The sequence below is a fragment of the Salmo trutta genome, chromosome 7, assembly GCF_901001165.1.
Source record: "Salmo trutta chromosome 7, fSalTru1.1, whole genome shotgun sequence".
Lineage (NCBI taxonomy): Eukaryota > Metazoa > Chordata > Actinopteri > Salmoniformes > Salmonidae > Salmo > Salmo trutta.
Window position 1 is genome coordinate 46,582,306 of NC_042963.1, and position 20,978 is coordinate 46,603,283.

Consider the following 20,978-nt stretch of genomic DNA (forward strand, 5'->3'; position numbering starts at 1 on the left):
TTATTTTTTGAAAATCTAAGTTTTTCACAAAAGTAGTGCACTGGGCTTTTATTAGTATTAGCGGACCGATATAGACTCTGTAGCGCAGCAAAAACATTTTTTTTCCAGCATCTCCAAAAGGTAGTTGTAGAATTAAGAACAGTATCTTTCAGAATTCAATAGTTGGAGTTGTTGCCCTGCCCCTTTCTCTGAAATTGTCATTCTAATGGAATCTAGAAAGAACAAAACCCTGTCCTCAAACATTTACATCAAAAGGTGCAAAGTTATGGGCCAAGCTACAAAACATCCACATCAAATTAAATATTTTTCTTGATCAAATAACATAAAAACAAACTCTTTTTGTGCAGTATTTATTTACCATCCTTTGCCTTTATGGTTAAGGTTAGGATTTGAGTAATTTTATCCTAAATCTGCGGTCTACCTTGGGCTGGTCTTTCCACTGAACTGTCTGAAGTTGTCCTCTCTGTCCTTGCATGCTAACAGTCTGGTATTCACAGCAGATTTTGAAAAGGTCTTTGATAAAGTAAGACTTTGGTGACTCTCTTATAAAATGGGTAAAAGTAATGTTAAGCAACCCCAGGTGTAAAATAGTAAATAACGGCTACTTCTCAGAGAGTTTGAATTGTCAAGAGGAGTGTAACTAGTGCGCTGAGAGTCAGGAAGCAAGTTGAGGGAGGGAGTGTTTTAATAAATAAATAAATGAAACAAACACGTAACACAAACAACGCACCAACATGAAAACAGAGTCAATAACAACTGAGGAAAGAACCAAGGGGAGTGACAGATATAGGGAAGATAATCAAGGAGGTGATGGAGTCCAGGTGAGTGTCATGAGGTGCAGCTGCGCGAGACGATGGTGACAGGTGTGCAGGATAATCAGCAGCCTGATGACCTAGAGGCTGGAGAGGGAGTATAAGTGACAAGGAGTTAAACAAGGGTGTTTGCTGTTACCGTATCTATTCATTATGGCCATTGAAATGCTAGCTATTAAAATCAGATCAAATAACAACATTAGAGGATTGGAAATCCAAGGCTTAAAAACAAAGGTGACCATGTATGCCGATAACTCAAGTTTTATATTAAGTCCGCCAGCTAGATCCCTGCAATGTCTCATTGAAGATCCAGATCACTTTTCTGGACTCTCTGGACCTAAACCTAATTATGATAAGTGTACAATATTATGTATTGGATCTTTAAAAAACACAACTTTTACATTACCCTGCAGTTTACCTATATAATGGGCTGACGGTGAAGTAGACATACTTGGTATTCATATCACAAAATATATAAATGAGCTCTCCACAATGAATTTAAATAGAAAACTAGAAGAAATAGACAAGATCCTTCAACCTGTCTATTTATGGAAAAATTGCACTGAGGAACTCCTTAGTCATATCTAAGGAGTTCTTGTATTGTTGTTTTCTGTTTTCCTTTGTCTTTCTCTTTTTTTCTCTTTTGTTAATTTTTTTGGTTGTTGGGGGGTGGGGTCTTGGGTGGGGAATGGATTTATTTTATTTTATAACTTTTTTTTCTGAGGGGGGGGGCTGTGGAGGTGAGGTCTCAGATGGTTGAGGAGCAGCTCTCTGGGAACTGTGGGGTGGGGGAGATCTTGGAGGGCTGGTGGCCTGGAGGTTAAGTGCTTGGGCCAGTGGCTGATTGGTCGCTGATTCGGGTCCCCATTTTTGACCTTGTGGGAGATCTGTCAATGTGCCCTTGAGCAGGGCGTTGACCCTGGTTGCTTCCATGGGTCGCTCTGGATGGGAGTCTGTTAGATGACTGAATGTAATGTAAATGTTGAGCGGCTTTACTGCAAGAAGTAGATTGTATGTTTTAATATTCAATAAAAAAAAAAAATGTAAGACCTCAACCTTTCACATGAATGGTCAATAAGAGGAAGCAAATTTGGCCTGTGTATATGGACCAAGGGATGACCTGCAGACTCACAGGGATGTTATCAGGACCCATAGACATGCTAGGGCAGTTCTGCCTGATTATAAAAGGGGAAAGGCTGGGACAGGAGTGCGTGTCAGGTTGTTTCCTGACCAGGATATAAGGTGTGATCTGTGTGCTCTGTTTCAGTCATCAGTCTGGTTGGCCAGAGGAGAGGGGTCACCTCCTCCTTTCCCAGTCCCCTCTCCCCACCTCCTCCCTCCTCCTCTCCCCTCCCTTCTTCTACCAACAGAGAATACCTGGAATGTTTTATTGACAAGTAATGAAGATGTATTCTCAGGTCACTTATAATGCAATATACACTACCGGTCAAAAGTTCTACATTGTAGAATAATAGTGAAGACATCAAAACTATGAAATAACACATATGGAATCATGTACTAACCAAAAAAGTGTTAAACAAATCAAACTATATTTTATATATGAGATTCTTCAAATAGCCACCCTTTGCCTTGATGACAGCTTTGCACACTCTTGGCATTCTCTCAACCAGCTTCATGATGTAATCACCTGGAATGCATTTAAATTAACAGGTGTGCCTCCTTAAACGTTAATTTGTGGAATTTATTTCCTTCTTAATGCATTTGGCCAATCAGTTGTGTTGTGACAAGGTAGGGGGGTTATACAGAAGATAGCCCTACTTGGTAAAAGACCAAGTTCATATTATGGCAAGAACAGCTCAAATAAGCAAAGAGAAACTTTGAAAGTCTCTTCAAGTGCAGTCGCAAAAACCATCAAGCTGGTTCTCATTAGGAACGCCACAGGAAAGGAAGACCCAGAGTTACCTCTGCTGCAGAGGATAAGTTCATTAGAGTTACAAGCCTCAGAAATTGCAGCCCAAATAAATGCTTCAGAGTTCAAGTAACAGACACATCTCAACATCAACTGTTCACAGGAGGCTGCGTGAATCAGGCCTTCATGGTTGAATTGCTGCAAAGAAACCACTACTAAAGGACACCAATAAGAAGAAGGGACTTGCTTGGGCCAAGAAACACGAGCAATGGACATTAGACCGGTGGAAATCTGTCCTTTGGTCTGGAATCCAAATTCAAGATTTTTGGTTCCAACCGCCGTGTCTTTGTGAGATGCAGTGTGGGTGAATGGATGATCTCTGCATGTGTTTTTCCCACCGTAAAGCATGAAGGAGGAGGTGTTATGGTGTGGGGGTGCTTTGCTGGTGACACTGTCTGTGATTTATTTAGAATTCAAGGCACACTTAATCAGCATGGCTACCACAGCATTATGCAGGGATATGCCATTCCATCTGGTTTGGGCTTAGCGGGACTATCATTTGCTTTTCAACAGGACAATGACCCAACAAACCTCCAGGCTGTGTAAGGGCTATTTGACCAAGAAAGAGAGTGATGGAGTGCTGCATCAGATCAACTGGCCTACCAAATTAAGATGGTTTGGGATGAGTCGGACCGCAGAGTGAAGGAAAAGCAGCCAACAAGTGCTCAGCATATGTGGGAACTCCTTCAAGACTGTTGGGAAAGCATTCTAGGTGAAGCTGGTTGAAAGAATGCCAAGAGTGTGCAAAGCTGTCATCAAGGCAAAGGGTGGCTATTTGAAGAATCTCAAATATAAAATATATTTTGATTTGTTTAACGCTTTTTTGGTTACTACATGAATCCATATGTGTTATTTCATAGTTTTGATGTCTTCACTATTATTCTACAATGTAGAAAATAGTGAAAATAAAGAAAAACCCTGGAATGAGTCAATGTACACAATATCATTATAACTAAGGCACATTTGTATCTGACATAGCAAGCTGGCTGTATAGCTGTACTATGTGGGATCTCTGCCCCATCATCACAGAGACATACAGTTTGGTTCATCCATCTCTCTCCAGCCCCCCTCAGGGGTCATAAGTCAGGGTGTGTGCACAAGGTCACCAGGCTCTGATTAATCCAGGAAATGGCTAATTGCAGAGGAAAGGAGATTTCCTGCTAGCAGCCAAACCCTGCCTGGGCCGGACTGAGTGACAAGGAGGAAGCACTTTATGACTCACATTAAAGCAAACGGGAGTGTGTGTGTGTGTGTGTGCGTGCGTGCGTGCGTGCGTGTGAGTGTGCGTGCGTGCCTGCGTGCGTGCGTGCGTGTGTGTGTGTGAGTGAGCATGCACGGGTGAGTTTGCGAGGGAGTTGGAGTCAAGGTTAACATGGGATATGATTCATTTTCTTCCCCACCAGTTCAGGAGGACTAGTTGAAATAATATGGAGTGAGAAGGGACGGTCTGCCCAATCACAGGGCCCCGATAGCCTGATCACTTATGTAATCAGACAGCTGCAGACCGTTTTGTTATTGGACCACCATAGCATTGTATGTGGATGGTGTTTCCAGTGTTTCCCATCCCAGTCCTTAGGGACTTCCAGTTTTTGGACATAATCACCAGGTTTCAACGGGTGAATAGAACAAATAATTCTAGCACACCTGGTAATACCTGATTCAACTAGTCCACTGAGCATCAAGCTGCTTCTCTCACTGTTCTGGTGCTGGTATCAACTAGTCCACTGAGCATCAAGCTGCTTCTCTCACTGGCCTGGTGCTGGTATCAACTAGTCCACTGAGCATCAAGCTGCTTCTCTCACTGTTCTGGTGCTGGTATCAACTAGTCCACTGAGCATCAAGCTGCTTCTCTCACTGGCCTGGTGCTGGTATCAACTAGTCCACTGAGCATCAAGCTGCTTCTCTCACTGGCCTGGTGCTGGTATCAACTAGTCCACTGAGCATCAAGCTGCTTCTCTCACTGGCCTGGTGCTGGTATCAACTAGTCCACTGAGCATCAAGCTGCTTCTCTCACTGGCCTGGTGCTGGTATCAACTAGTCCACTGAGCATCAAGCTGCTTCTCTCACTGGCCTGGTGCTGGTATCAACTAGTCCACTGAGCATCAAGCTGCTTCTCTCACTGGCCTGGTGCTGGTATCTAACATGTGCAACACCTGGGGGTTGAGGACCAAGTTGGGAAACTGTAGACACAACTTGAACAGTGTAGTCTGGGTTCTCTGTCTGTCTGTCTGTCTGTCTGTCTGTCTGTCTGTCTGTCTGTCTGTCTGTCTGTCTGTCTGTCTGTCTGTCTGTCTGTCTGTCTGTCTGTCTGTCTGTCTGTTTAGAGTTAGTGTTCTGGGGGTCTGTGAGTCTGTGAGTCCAGAGTCCAGAGCTCTGGGGTCAATGTAGACAGACCAGGGTTACACAGCATGTCTTCCTGTAGAGGGTGGAACTTCCGATCAATCAGCAGCAGGGTCATTTCTAATGAGGTTAAGTATACAAGCTCACTCTACACGAAATGGTACTAAATCTTCCCATCCATCCATTTTGTGCAGAGAGTGTGTAGTGAAGGGCCCTAGCTAGAGAAGTAAGATGAATAGAAATTCTACTCATGCTTCAACACTGAGCGGGATAAAAGCATGTCATTTTAATCTAACTCATTGTGCTTATATCTTGCAGCCTTCTGGGCTCTGGAACAGCATGCTATTATCCAGCCCTATCTCTAGACCTTGGCACTAGAGTGGCAGGAACAGACTGGCAAGGCTGGGTACAAAAGAGAGAGAGGAAGAGGGGAAAAGAAAGAGAGCGAGAGAGAGAGAGAGAGAGAGAGAGAGAGCGGGAGGGAGGGAGGGAGGGAGGAGGGGGGCACCCAGGGACCGCACTGGCTCAGCATAGGGACTGCACTGGCCCCACCCTCTCCCTCCGTTTATCTGGCCCCGTGGGACCGGGACCCACCACAGTCTCTTTGACCTCTTAGCTCTCTGCTCTCCCAGGCAGAACACAATGGGTCGACAGGGAGGAGACAAGTAGCATGAGACCTGGAGAGACCAGACCAGCCAATATCCCACACTAGCCACTGTGTCAAGACACACTTCAAGAAGTAGGTATGTTGCTTTATCTTACTTTTGGAAATCATTTGAAAATATGTTTTACAAAGGACTTTAGTTGTAAAAATAACCATATGATTTAATTTTTTACAGGTGCTTCTCCCTTTGCAGCATAAGGGATAGGCGGATAAGAGTACCTTACAAACGCATCACCATCGTGAGTCAAGGTTTGCTATCATACAACATTCTCTCTGTTACTGTACTCTCATCCCTCTATTGAAACTAATACTACAGCCTAGCTCACTGTCATTAACAGCATGTTGTGATCGACTAAACTGAGCTGCATACCTGCCAGAGGGGTGATTTTGTGTCAGTCTGGACACAGATGAGACACAGGGATGAGACACAAGCAGTGGCGGATTTAGGCATAGGCGACATGCGCAGCCGCCCAGGGTGGCATCTTGCCGAGCCGGCATGGGGCGCCTGCATAATTTTTTTTTTTTATTATGTAAAAAATATTCTGAATGGTGACATTTGTGCGATCGATTTTCTATCGCTCATTTGCACGTCACGTCAATGATATCATGTCATCGTGTGGGACTGTGGGTCAATTAATCTAGTCGGAGTGGGCGCCCTGATTGTAGTTTGTGAGCTAGGCAGGCTACTGCCTGGGAAGGTCTCCCACTCAGAAGTACGAGATGGGGAAGGGGCAGGGGTAGGTTGACCTCACGTCTCCCCACTGGAAGCCCGAGGTGGGGGGGGGGGGCAGGGGAATCTAACAAATAGCGCACCTCTAACTTTGTACAGTACTAATGCAATTAGTTGTGCAATTTAGTTTGTGTGTTTCTTGTTTGAAGTGCAATAGTGTAATAATCAGGTTCTCTTCTTTATAAGTGTTATTCTATTTGGGTATTGTGTGATATAGGATTTGTGCAATTTAGTTTTGTGTTTTTTTGTTAAAAATAAATAGAATAGAAATATATATACAAAAATAATACTCATAAGTATCAAAAAGAAGTAACAAAGACAAATAGAAACAAATTGTAGTTTATAAATACAAATAAAGAGAATTTAATTTTTACACTATCACCTAGTGTAATAATTATCACCTAGTGTAATAATTACATTCTCTTTATTTGTATTTATATACTACAATTTGTTTCTATTTGTCTTTGTTACTTCTTTTTGATACTTATGAGTATTATTTTTGTATATATATTTCTATTTACATAGTTTTAAATGTTTTGATTATTTATTTGAGTTGTTCCAAATGTCTGAATAAAAATTACAGTTAGTGCAGAATGGTGTTTTTTTGTGTGTTGGGGGGGGACAGGGATGAGACAGGGAGATGAGATGGGATGAGACAGGGAGATGAGACACAGAGATGAGACACGGAGATGAGACACAGAGATGAGACACAGAGATGAGACACAGAGATGAGACACAGAGATGAGACACAGAGATGAGCAGGAAACCATAGTGGGACTTTAGGGACCCGACCAGAACATACCGGAAAAGGGAGGAGAGGACACACAAATAACTGGTCAAATCACAGACAGACAGATGCCATGTAGGTCCAGATTTGTGACCTTGTGTTACAGTGAGTGTGAGTGAGATGGTAAGGGTAAGGATTTTCGGTTTGAAATGATGTCCGACTAGTTCGCTGAAACAATAGAAGCTGTCTTTGTAAACTGGTTGGTTTGTGGATGTTGTTTTAGAGGAGTGACAGCCTTTAGGCCTGGATTCAATCAGATTGAGCAGTTAACTAGCGCTAACCAGCGTTGGCCGGATCCGTATAGCTGATGTTTTGGTGGTAATGGAGGTGTAACTGTGGTATGAGCTGACGAATCGGGGAGTGGCTGCTGTTGTCTGTCACAAACCACTCCTTTCCTTATTATCCCTCCTGCGTTAGTTCAAAACGGTACTAGACTGTGTTGGCTCTATCCATGGTAGAAATAATGACTCTCAAATGTCAAACCGTTGATGTGAGGCTAATGCATGTTTTGATGTTCATTTGGATGAGGGGATTGTAGCCTGTCAGTCTAATTCGAGTGTTTGAACTTCATGGGATTGCATTGGATTTGTTGGATTATAGTCGGGTGTGGTTTTGTTGCGTCCAATGGCAGTGTCCACGATAGCCTTAACTGGCCTTAATGCACGGAGCTGCTTGTGGATTTGACATCTCTAAACGCAGTTCCACCTCCGACACCGCCAAAACAACCGCTATGCAGATGGCGGCTAAAGCGGGTCTGATTGAGTTTCTTAGGTTCTTTTAAAAAGTTGTGAAGCAGAATTCGGCACTGCAGTGCTGGGTGTCTGTGGGTTGTTGTGGTTTAGTTCAGATATGTAACAGCAGTAGTTTCTGTAAGAATCACTGCTTATTAACTTTTTCTGTCTTGGACCCCTTCATAAGCAACAATACATGGATTCAAAATTAGATTAAAAAAACTCAACAAATGTGAGCTTTCTAACAACGTGCCAATGAGTGAAGGTCCAGGACAGGTTAGTGCTTCATGTGTCGGTGACATTTGAAGGTTGAAGGTATGGTTGATGGAGGCTGACAGGAGGATGTAGAGGAAGGGTGGAGGAGATGTCCTGCTTAGAGAGAGAGAGAGAGATCTCTCCCCTGACTAGCACAGGATGTTAGGGAGGGGGGAGAGTGTTCCCCAGGGGAAAGAGATGGGGGGGGGGGTCAGAAAGAGGGGGTTGATTAAGGGCTCTGTCCCACAAAGGACCCACTCCTACTGGAGATACGACCGGGAAAAAAGAGCAGAGCCTGAGCGAAGGCCCCAAAACTCTGCTGGCCCAGAAGATTCTCTGGGGCTCTCCAAGTGTTGTAGCCTTTATTCTGAGTTTTCATTCTTTCGCTCTTTCTCTACCACTTCCCAGTCCATCCCTTTCTCTACCACTTCCCAGTCCATCTCTTTCTCTACCACTTCCCAGTCCATCCCTTTCTCTACCACTTCCCAGTCCATCTCTTTCTCTACCACTTCCCAGTCCATCCCTTTCTCTACCACTTCCCAGTCCATCTCTTTCTCTACCACTTCCCAGTCCATCCCTTTCTCTACCACTTCCCAGTCCATCCCTTTCTCTACCACTTCCCAGTCCATCCCTTTCTCTACCACTTCCCAGTCCATCCCTTTCTCTACCACTTCCCAGTCCATCCCTTTCTCTACCACTTCCCAGTCCATCCCTTTCTCTACCACTTCCCAGTCCATCCCTTTCTCTACCACTTCCCAGTCCATCCCTTTCTCTACCACTTCCCAGTCCATCCCTTTCTCTATTACCCTTTCATAATCAATGTAAACAAAATATGGAAGCATATGCAGTTTGGTTTCCTCAGTTTTGTGTTGTCACCCATAGAGATACCTTACCAATGTTTCAACTGCCTTGTATTTTCATGCTCATAGGCCAATAGTAATATGTATTAGTTTGTGTTTGTGTGTAGGACTGGCATGATTTAAGTCTGTGAAGCTATGAGGTTCATCACTGTCTGTCAGCTGGAGGAGGCCAGAGGAACACTGTGGGCACATTGGGTTGAACTAGTGATAGTAATCATTTGACATTGTCACTCATACCAGAAAAATAACTGGTACATTTACAGTTGTAAATAGCTGTATTATGTAATGATTTACTCTGTTAATTACTTTACCAGGTAAGATGACTTCGAACACATCTGTTACAGCAACAATATTGCAATGCATTAAAAATACAATAACTCTAATTGTCTTCCAGATTTGTTTTGAATTAGGTCTAAGTTTAGCATTTTGGATATTGTGACATTAACAAATAATTGACCTATATGAAAGGGAATTTGGAATATGATAATAACTGGGTTTGGTGATGTGCTGTTGGCTTTACACTAAATAATAAAATGTCAACACTGAAAAATATCATAAAATGTTCCTGTCATTTTTTCTTATGTTGTCAGTATTCCAAACTTGGGTAGCTAGGCATCACGCCCATTGCATCGTATACCATCTATCCAGGGTATATAAACCTGTCCCCACATTGCATCGTATACCATCTATCCAGGGTATATAAACCTGTCCCCACATTGCATCGTATACCATCTATCCAGGGTATATAAACCTGTCCCCACATTGCATCGTATACCATCTATCCAGGGTATATAAACCTGTCCCCACATTGCATCGTATACCATCTATCCAGGGTATATAAACCTGTCCCCACATTGCATCGTATACCATCTATCCAGGGTATATAAACCTGTCCCCACATTGCATCGTATACCATCTATCCAGGGTATATAAACCTGTCCCCACATTGCATCGTATACCATCTATCCAGGGTATATAAACCTGTCCCCACATTGCATCGTATACCATCTATCCAGGGTATATAAACCTGTCCCCACATTGCATCGTATACCATCTATCCAGGGTATATAAACCTGTCCCCACAATGCCTCAAACCCTATCCAGGGTATATAAACCTGTCCCCACATTGCATCGTATACCATCTATCCAGGGTATATAAACCTGTCCCCACATTGCATCGTATACCATCTATCCAGGGTATATAAACCTGTCCCCACATTGCATCGTATACCATCTATCCAGGGTATATAAACCTGTCCCCACATTGCATCGTATACCATCTATCCAGGGTATATAAACCTGTCCCCACATTGCATCGTATACCATCTATCCAGGGTATATAAACCTGTCCCCCCATTGCATCGTATACCATCTATCCAGGGTATATAAACCTGTCCCCACATTGCATCGTATACCATCTATCCAGGGTATATAAACCTGTCCCCACATTGCATCGTATACCATCTATCCAGGGTATATAAACCTGTCCCCACATTGCATCGTATACCATCTATCCAGGGTATATAAACCTGTCCCCACATTGCATCGTATACCATCTATCCAGGGTATATAAACCTGTCCCGCCATTGCATCGTATACCATCTATCCAGGGTATATAAACCTGTCCCCACATTGCATCGTATACCATCTATCCAGGGTATATAAACCTGTCCCCACATTGCATCGTATACCATCTATCCAGGGTATATAAACCTGTCCCCACATTGCATCGTATACCATCTATCCAGGGTATATAAACCTGTCCCGCCATTGCATCGTATACCATCTATCCAGGGTATATAAACCTGTCCCCACATTGCATCGTATACCATCTATCCAGGGTATATAAACCTGTCCCCACATTGCATCGTATACCATCTATCCAGGGTATATAAACCTGTCCCCACATTGCATCGTATACCATCTATCCAGGGTATATAAACCTGTCCCCACATTGCATCGTATACCATCTATCCAGGGTATATAAACCTGTCCCCACATTGCATCGTATACCATCCAGGGTATATAACCTGTCCCCACATTGCATCGTATACCATCTATCCAGGGTATATAAACCTGTCCCCACATTGCATCGTATACCATCTATCCAGGGTATATAAACCTGTCCCCACATTGCATCGTATACCATCTATCCAGGGTATATAAACCTGTCACGCCCATTGCATCGTATACCATCTATCCAGGGTATATAAACCTGTCCCCACATTGCATCGTATACCATCTATCCAGGGTATATAAACCTGTCCCCACATTGCATCGTATACCATCTATCCAGGGTATATAAACCTGTCCCCACATTGCATCGTATACCATCTATCCAGGGTATATAAACCTGTCCCCACATTGCATCGTATACCATCTATCCAGGGTATATAAACCTGTCCCCACATTGCATCGTATACCATCTATCCAGGGTATATAAACCTGTCCCCACATTGCATCGTATACCATCTATCCAGGGTATATAAACCTGTCCCCACATTGCATCGTATACCATCTATCCAGGGTATATAAACCTGTCCCGCCATTGCATCGTATACCATCTATCCAGGGTATATAAACCTGTCCCCACATTGCATCGTATACCATCTATCCAGGGTATATAAACCTGTCCCCACATTGCATCGTATACCATCTATCCAGGGTATATAAACCTGTCCCCACATTGCATCGTATACCATCTATCCAGGGTATATAAACCTGTCCCCACATTGCATCGTATACCATCTATCCAGGGTATATAAACCTGTCCCCACATTGCATCGTATACCATCTATCCAGGGTATATAAACCTGTCCCCACATTGCATCGTATACCATCTATCCAGGGTATATAAACCTGTCCCCCACATTGCATCGTATACCATCTATCCAGGGTATATAAACCTGTCCCGCCATTGCATCGTATACCATCTATCCAGGGTATATAAACCTGTCCCCACATTGCATCGTATACCATCTATCCAGGGTATATAAACCTGTCCCGCCATTGCATCGTATACCATCTATCCAGGGTATATAAACCTGTCCCCACATTGCATCGTATACCATCTATCCAGGGTATATAAACCTGTCCCCACATTGCATCGTATACCATCTATCCAGGGTATATAAACCTGTCCCCCCATTGCATCGTATACCATCTATCCAGGGTATATAAACCTGTCCCCACATTGCATCGTATACCATCTATCCAGGGTATATAAACCTGTCCCCACATTGCATCGTATACCATCTATCCAGGGTATATAAACCTGTCCCCACATTGCATCGTATACCATCTATCCAGGGTATATAAACCTGTCCCCACATTGCATCGTATACCATCTATCCAGGGTATATAAACCTGTCCCCACATTGCATCGTATACCATCTATCCAGGGTATATAAACCTGTCCCCCCATTGCATCGTATACCATCTATCCAGGGTATATAAACCTGTCCCCACATTGCATCGTATACCATCTATCCAGGGTATATAAACCTGTCCCGCCATTGCATCGTATACCATCTATCCAGGGTATATAAACCTGTCCCCACATTGCATCGTATACCATCTATCCAGGGTATATAAACCTGTCCCCACATTGCATCGTATACCATCTATCCAGGGTATATAAACCTGTCCCGCCATTGCATCGTATACCATCTATCCAGGGTATATAAACCTGTCCCCACATTGCATCTGTTTGCCTGCTATCTGAACACTTAAACATCTGCGATGTTCTTTGGTATTTCCGATAGAAGAGCATTTCCCTGTCGATGTCCAGTGCTGAAGGGTACTTTAATATGAAACCACAAAAACAATTGAATAGAAGGAAGCGCTGGTCACTGACTTTGTCCTTCCCAGAAGGCAACTTCCCTTCGACGACTCAACTCATCTGAATCCAGCAGACGCGTTAAACCGTTACAACTTGTAGACTAAAATGGATACTTTGTTTTTCGTTATCTTTATACTTTTTCGATGCTATTCGACAAGTAAGTAGTCTGTCTTTTAAAGTGTGAAGAGGTCGGTTAATTAACTTGCTGATTATTAGAGTAGTGTAATAACCACATTTCTTGTGCGTGAAGATAGTCAACAACGGAAACTTTAGTTCATCCTTGTCTATACAGGGAAGGGTCAGTCAGTCAACGATTTTTTTTGATTGTGGTTATTCCAAATATTATGACAAGAGTAGGTTATCTCACTGTAACAATAAAGAGTTTATTCTTTGTCAAAGAACATTTTTATTTTACCTCATATTGACCATGATCGTATTTAACGGACGGCTTAAACCTAATACATTCACTCAGGTTTGAGATGAGGGATTATTCGTTAATAACAATAACGTAAATTTTACCAATTTTATTCAGCTACAACCAAAGAAAAGTACTAGTTGTAATCGAATAAAACATGTTGCCTTTTGAGAACTGATTTAACATAATCATGGGAAATGTTTAGAAACTATTTCTGTAAGCCTGTAGCTTTTTGTAGCCCGTAGGTATTTGAGAAATGTTGGGCCTTGTGCATTTAAAACATTACATTACTAAATTGCTTTCAAAATATGAATAATTTGGCACTAGTTCTTCAGCCTTTCGATGATTGTTAGTCCCCCGCTATTGACCATCTCTTTGTATCTCCCATTTAGACGGTTTCCTTATTGCTCACACACCAAAGAAACTATGCCTGTCAACCCACAAAACGACTGTGATCCTCGGCAAATGCAATGTCACCAGTCTCTATCAACAATGGGAATGGACGAAAGATATGAAGTTGCATCACATACAATCAGCCAAGTGTCTCTGGGCCAACCCGAGTAGTGCAATACCTCGACACGCGCGCCTGGCCACGATCAGAGACTGTGACAGCGCACCTGCTTGGAAATGCTACGACAAACGAGGAACTTTCGGTTTAGCGGAGAAGCCCATGTACCTGAAGAAACAAGGTATACGGGTTGTGATCCGAGGGGACCAGGGTTATTCCAACTGGACTAAGTATGAGGAAATCTACTCTGGAGGGAGACAGGTGATTACCCATTTATGCCCGCGTAAAGGTGAGTACTGAGGAATTGGGCTGCATGTCTTCTGTTCGTTTGCAATTCAGATAATAATATATTTCTGTGCATTCAACTACCATACATCAATTATAAGTAGGCATGCCTATATAGTAGCCTTGAACTTTATGGATATTTTGTCTTTCCTCCTCTGAAGTTTGATAAGAGAACGTCTTGTAAAATGATAAGGCCCAACTACAGAATTAGTAGTCACAGTATCTCTACATGGACCCAACAAACTCGTTATGACATCATTTACCTAGTTTACAGTAATGCAGCGGATTGTCATTTAAAAAAATCTGAATTATCACACAGATAAGATTTGTATCTAAATGACTTGCACCGTGTCGACTTTGGACTTGTCTGACACTGGTATGGTGTGAATGCTTGAGGAAAGCAGAGGATGACACTCTTGATACTGACTTTCCTGCACATTGTTGTCAAGTGTTTTATCAGCCCACTCACTCAGTCAGGAAGAACGTCAGCAGTGTTCTTCCTGTGAACTTAATGGCCATACAGGGGACATAGAAGAGGCTATCAATTTCACACTTGAAAAATAAAAACTACACCTGCTACAATGTAAGCCTAACTGGTATTGTTTAATGTTAATTTACACTAAAAGTTTATTCAGGCCACCTGTTATCACATATAATAAAATGGTAACACTTAATTTGTTTGATAGTCCATCTGTAGGTGATCTACAGACAATCAGTAACATTTCAGCTATCTACTAACCCTAACCCTTATCCTGACCCGAAACTTAACCCTTACCCTAACCCTTATCCTAACCCGAAACTTAACCCTTACCCTAACCCTTATCCTAACCCGAAACTTAATCCTTACCCTTATCCTAACCCGAAACTTAACCCTTACCCTAACCCTTATCCTGACCCGAAACTTAATCCTTACCCTAACCCTTATCCTGACCCGAAACTTAACCCTTACCCTAACCCTTATCCTAACCCGAAACTTAATCCTTACCCTAACCCTTATCCTGACCCGAAACTTAACCCTTACCCTAACCCTTATCCTGACCCGAAACGTAATCCTTACCCTAACCCTTACCGTGACCCGAAACTTAATCCTTACCCTAACCCTTATCCTGACCCGAAACTTAACCCTTACCCTAACCCTTATCCTAACCCGAAACTTAATCCTTACCCTAACCCTTATCCTGACCCGAAACTTAACCCTTACCCTAACCCTTATCCTGACCCGAAACTTAACCCTTACCCTAACCTTTATCCTGACCCGAAATGTAATCCTTACCCTTATCCTGACCCGAAACTTAACCCTTACCCTAACCCTTATCCTGACCCGAAACTTAATCCTTACCCTAACCTTTATCCTAACCCGAAACTTAATCCTTACCCTAACCCTTATCCTAACCCGAAACTTAATCCTTACCCTAACCTTTATCCTGACCCGAAACTTAACCCTTACCCTAACCCTTATCCTGACCCGAAACTTAACCCTTACCCTAACCCTTATCCTAACCCGAAACTTAATCCTTACCCTAACCCTTATCCTGACCCGAAACGTAATCCTTACCCTAACCCTTATCCTGACCCGAAACTTAACCCTTACCCTAACCCTTATCCTGACCCGAAACTTAACCCTTACCCTAACCTTTATCCTGACCCGAAATGTAATCCTTACCCTTATCCTGACCCGAAACTTAACCCTTACCCTAACCCTTATCCTGACCCGAAACTTAATCCTTACCCTAACCTTTATCCTAACCCGAAACTTAATCCTTACCCTAACCCTTATCCTAACCCGAAACTTAATCCTTACCCTAACCTTTATCCTGACCCGAAACTTAATCCTTACCCTAACCCTTATCCTGACCCGAAACTTAACCCTTACTCTAACCCTTATCCTAACCCGAAACTTAATCCTTACCCTAACCCTTATCCTGACCCGAAACGTAATCCTTACCCTAACCCTTATCCTGACCCGAAACTTAACCCTTACCCTAACCCTTATCCTGACCCGAAACTTAACCCTTACCCTAACCTTTATCCTGACCCGAAATGTAATCCTTACCCTTATCCTGACCCGAAACTTATCCCTTACCCTAACCCTTATCCTGACCCGAAACTTAACCCTTAGCCTAACCCTTATCCTAAACCGAAACTTAACCCTTACCCTAACACTAGCCGTAACTTAAACTTTAACCCTTACCCTAACGCTAGCCGTAACTTAAACTTTAACCCTTACCCTAACGCTAGCCCTAACTCTAACCTTAACCCTTACCCTAACTCTAGCCCTAACTCTAACCTTAACCCTTACCCTAATGCTTGCCCTAACTCTAACCTTAACCCTTACCCTAACGCTAGCCCTAACTCTAACCTTAACCCTTACCCTAACGCTAGCCCTAACTCTAACCTTAACCCTTACCCTAACGCTAGCCCTAACTCTAACCTTAACCCTTACCCTAACGCTAGCCCTAACTCTAACCTTAACCCTTACCCTAACGCTAGCCCTAACTCTAACCTTAACCCTTACCCTAACCATAACCTTAGCAAGCAGTTGCTTATAAACATAGTCAGTTGCTTATCAACAGATAGTTCGTCTGTACAGCATCTACAGATGGACTATCCAAATAAAGTGGGACCAATAAAACCAATACCCAGCTATTTATTTCACCTAATTTAACTTTTTTGTTAAAAAGATGAATAACATGACAATAAACTATCTATTACCATGTTCTTAACATATTGATAAGGCATTGTGAGCATGCAGTGTGTTTCTTTTAGGAGGAAACACCCACATCAAAGCACAGCGGTATCTGGGACTTAGGGTCAAATTCTTTCATTTCCCATTTAAGAACAATTGGGCTGGGTTAGAGTTATTACTTATGGAACACGTACATTATCTTCAATTTATTTCAATGTTATCCAATCATATTACAACCATGTGTATAAGTCTAGTCACAATAACCCCTCTTTCTTCTAGGTTCCACCACCATCTCAACCCCAACCCCCACAATGTGTTCATCCACACACCAACCTTTGGCAAACACCCACGCCATCAGAACAGCCCCTATAACAATAATAAACACACACTCCTCGTCAAACACTATGAGGACCCATAGTAGGACCACCCGGCAGATCTCTACATTAAGAGTCCCGGTCACATCGACCAATAGGGTGGCGACATATAAGTCTGTGGTGGCGACTCACACTAATGACATCATCAAGCCTCGGACAAGAAGGACGGCCACGATGGGTCTCATTCCAAGTTCCATCTCAACGGCCGTCACAACATCAGGGGCAGTTCTCAACCACAGCCATGATGTTCTCTCATCCAGTCCTGCTTTGTCCACAACTGACTCTGCCATGGACCAAACGGTGAGTGCTGCCACCGAAAATGCCCTCCTCGACTCGAGGAACGAAGCCAAGACTCCATCAGTAAACCAACCAACTTCCAGTTCCACCACACCTAATGTAGATGAGATGGTGTCAACTGCAGCTACCACTACGACTGTGGTTTCCTCTACAATTTCCTCAGTGCCTAACACAAGTTCTAAAACAGACTCAGCAGCTACTTCTGCGGTAGTGGTCGTTACCTCTGATGCTAAAGTCACAACTTCTGCTGCTTTATCTATATCGTCCTCTATTTCAACCACTAAATATGATGCTACCATCACACCTACCAGTACCACAGCATTTCCCACAACTAGGAAAGTACCCCCCAGAAAGTTTGTGGTTCCATCTACAACCAAAACCACAACTGTGCTGACTACAACAACCGCTGCCCCTACAACTCCTACTGTTGTCAGAACAACAAAGACTACAGCCAAATTCACAAGGAAAGTAGCCCCACCCAATGCTGCCACAGCCCCACCCACAACATTTTCAACTCAGCTCACAACATCCTCAATTTCACCCACAACCTTTTCAACAGTAAAGACTATAGCAAAACCCACAATGAAAATAGCCCCGCCCACAACCTCTACAGCCCCACCTACTGCCTCTTCAACTCCACCCAATACCACTCCAATCACATCTACAGCAGCCCCGCCCACAACCTATACCACACCGCCCATAACTAAAACAAACCCACCTACAACTACCACAGCCACATCCACAACTACTACAGCTCCACCCAGAAGTACCACAACCACATCCACAACTAGCACAACCACACCCACACCAACTACAGCTCCAACAACAACTACTACAGTACCGACTACAACCATGGAGTTGATCTCCATCCCACAGGTGCGTGATGACGACAGTCACTTGAAATTAACATTTCAATCGATTCCATAAAGAATGCTCAAAATCATATTTGCATGCATATTTTTACAAGGGACGTTAAAGGCAGTGAAGCTTGGAACAGACCTTCTGAAAGAAGTGCTATAGTAATGGCAAATAGTAATATAGAATATATTAGTCATATTCAAATAGTCTTTCAAAAGAGAAAATTCTGCAATCACAATAGTAGGCTATGAATTACACCCATGCCATGCCCCTTTGACCTACTGTATACTATGGGTGTTTGTTTAAGTGGACCTAAAGTTGTTCAGACAGAGAAGGCAGAGAGGCAGGCAGGCAGGCAGGAAGGAAAGCAGGGTGGGGTATCACAGGGAGAGGAGGCTGCTCAAGGTGCTGCTGTCCAGACTCAAGTGAAAGTTAAGGCAGTGAGCAAGTAGACAGACTATTTGATAGGAACTTAGGCTACTGTAGGTATTAGAAAAAGTGTATATAGAGGGCGGAAGTAGATGCTGATATGGAATCAATTTCCTGAGCAGTCTGTCTACCTGACGCCGGTGATGGTGCAGCCTGAGCATTGAGGAAGGGTGTAGGAAAATAATGTGGACTAGAGATTGAAAGTTACGAGATGGTAGCGTGGGAAGAGACTGTGCGTGGTCTACATTGCACAGATTTTGGGCAACCACAAAATCACAACGAGATGCCATGCTTGGTTAGGCACGTGCCACCCCTGTAGCCGCCTCCAACATGCCATTGTGAAATTCAGAAAATAAATATACATTGTTATTTTATGGACCGATTATGACAACCAATGTTGGTATATATTTAATTTTTTGGAATATTATTTATTGCCCTAACGGATTTAAATCAACGACCGCAATGTTCAGATGTGCAACTATTATTTTGATCGTTTGTTTATGGTGGTGTTGTGTCGAGGTGAGTCATGGATAAAGTCAATTTAACCTTGATTATTTTCCTCTTGTTGGCTACTGTTGCTTAGCCAATCTTTTGGTTACATGTTGCCACTTTTTTGTTCGTTTCAGGCCGAGACCACTAACGCTGTCAAATGTTCAGTCAACCTGACAGAGACCAGCGCCAGGACGGATTCTATTGCACTCAAATTATTAACAACAGGAGAAGATTGTAATTTCACCGTGTTTTATGAGAATAGTCGTTCTGATATAACGGATTGTGATCAATATGGGGAGTATAGTAATGTGTATATCTGCGATATAAGGGATTTACAACCTGGGACCTTACACCACTTTGAAGTGATATCGAAGACTGATGGAGAGAGGAGAAACGTATCAGTGAGAACAGGTAAGCTAAGTGTTATAAACCAAAATTCGTTTCTGTTATATTTTAACCTATTTAATGTTATTCTATTCTAAATGTATTTTAGACTGTTAAATTTACTTTAATTCATCTTAAACGTCCTACAATATCAGAACCCCCCCTCCCCAGTATCATGCACTATATATGTTTTCTGTTGATTTTAGTCTATTTCTATTGTTGATCATGATATTCGAATGATTATATTTCGTTAAAGATGAAGTTTTACACCTGATTAATTCAAAGATATCGAATTTGGCAGTCAGAACCACTTCAAACAGTTAGTAGTGGCATGACTCCTCTGATAGCGTAAACTCGCCATCATTAAATACATCTAACACATATGATATCATATTAGGACATCTTAGGTTCTAATGTATTGTAAACATCTCATTTATTCCAACAGCTCCTTTTGGTTGTCTTTCTGTTGGTGTTTTATTGCACAAAAGTTGATACATAAATTGTATGTAGCAACATTTAGAATGTAGCTTTCATATAATTTTACGGTAATATTTGATGTATTGGGAAATGGCTTGAAATTGTATATGTTCATTCATGATATCATATCCTTTTGTATTATTTGATTTATGCTTACAGTGGTCGAGCCTTTGTTCTGCCCAGTATTGAACCATGTTGCACTGAATAGATTCTGTGCATCGCTTTGAAAATGAAGAACATAGAGAACTCTTGTGCCGACACCGCTGAAGTCCAGTACACTTTATCCTTTGTAAAATCCTTTGAACATTGTCAAGGCCACAACCTTAGAATGTCCTGCCAAGAACTTGGAGCCAGAGAACCCCTCTGGTCATTGGTCTCACAGCTCTAGATTAGAACCAGGGAAGTTCTGGAACACACTGCTGCTCCAATCACCTAAGGTTGTAACAGTAGAGGTCAGTAACAATGCAGAGCATCTAATCTTAAGTGTTTGTTTCCAGACAGATCTCCTTCTCCCCAGAGCCACTTCCCGCCAAGCATTGTTTCTTTGTACTAACGGATACAGGAGGCCTCCATGTTTTGTTTTCATGGGACAAATAGATTAGACTACAGTGCACTCCAGAACTTTGCATTCAAAGTGTGGCCGAGATTTTTTTTCTTGGGTCTTTGTATGTGAACCTTGAAATTTCAATTTTTGACAGTAGCCTACGAAGGATGAAATCCTCAAGATTAACAGTTCAGTGGTTGCCAAATCACTTGGACTTTATCCAGTATTTTTTTTATATTTACAGATACAATGTAGTTACTGTGTAATACAGTAGTGGTC

The 20,978-nt window shown here is 42.6% G+C and overlaps 1 protein-coding gene and 1 long non-coding RNA gene across 5 annotated transcripts in view; both read left to right on the forward strand.

Annotated features, from left to right (window-relative positions):
• The first annotated feature begins 5,699 nt into the window (after nt 1-5,699).
• LOC115197536 (uncharacterized) lies at nt 5,700-10,187 on the forward strand. 2 transcript variants are annotated; one of them, XR_003879025.1, is made up of 3 exons: nt 5,700-5,825; nt 5,922-5,995; nt 9,217-10,187. It is a non-coding gene; the product is annotated as an uncharacterized LOC115197536 (long non-coding RNA). The 2 variants fall into 2 exon arrangements; XR_003879024.1 differs by having other exon boundaries at nt 5,922-5,985.
• A 2,761-nt stretch (nt 10,188-12,948) lies between these two features.
• Nucleotides 12,949-20,978, forward strand: part of LOC115197532 (receptor-type tyrosine-protein phosphatase beta) — a 42,575-nt gene continuing 34,545 nt past the window's right edge. The window contains exons 1-4 of one of the 3 annotated variants that reach the window (XM_029759161.1): nt 12,949-13,107; nt 13,758-14,162; nt 17,124-18,391; nt 19,429-19,705. In XM_029759161.1, the coding sequence (XP_029615021.1) occupies nt 13,056-13,107; nt 13,758-14,162; nt 17,124-18,391; nt 19,429-19,705 (2,002 nt within the window). In that variant the 5' untranslated portion in view covers nt 12,949-13,055. Of the gene's footprint in view, nt 13,108-13,757; nt 14,163-17,123; nt 18,392-18,665; nt 19,322-19,428; nt 19,706-20,978 lie in introns of those variants that run through there. The other 2 variants (XM_029759160.1, XM_029759162.1) reach the window with 2 other exon arrangements.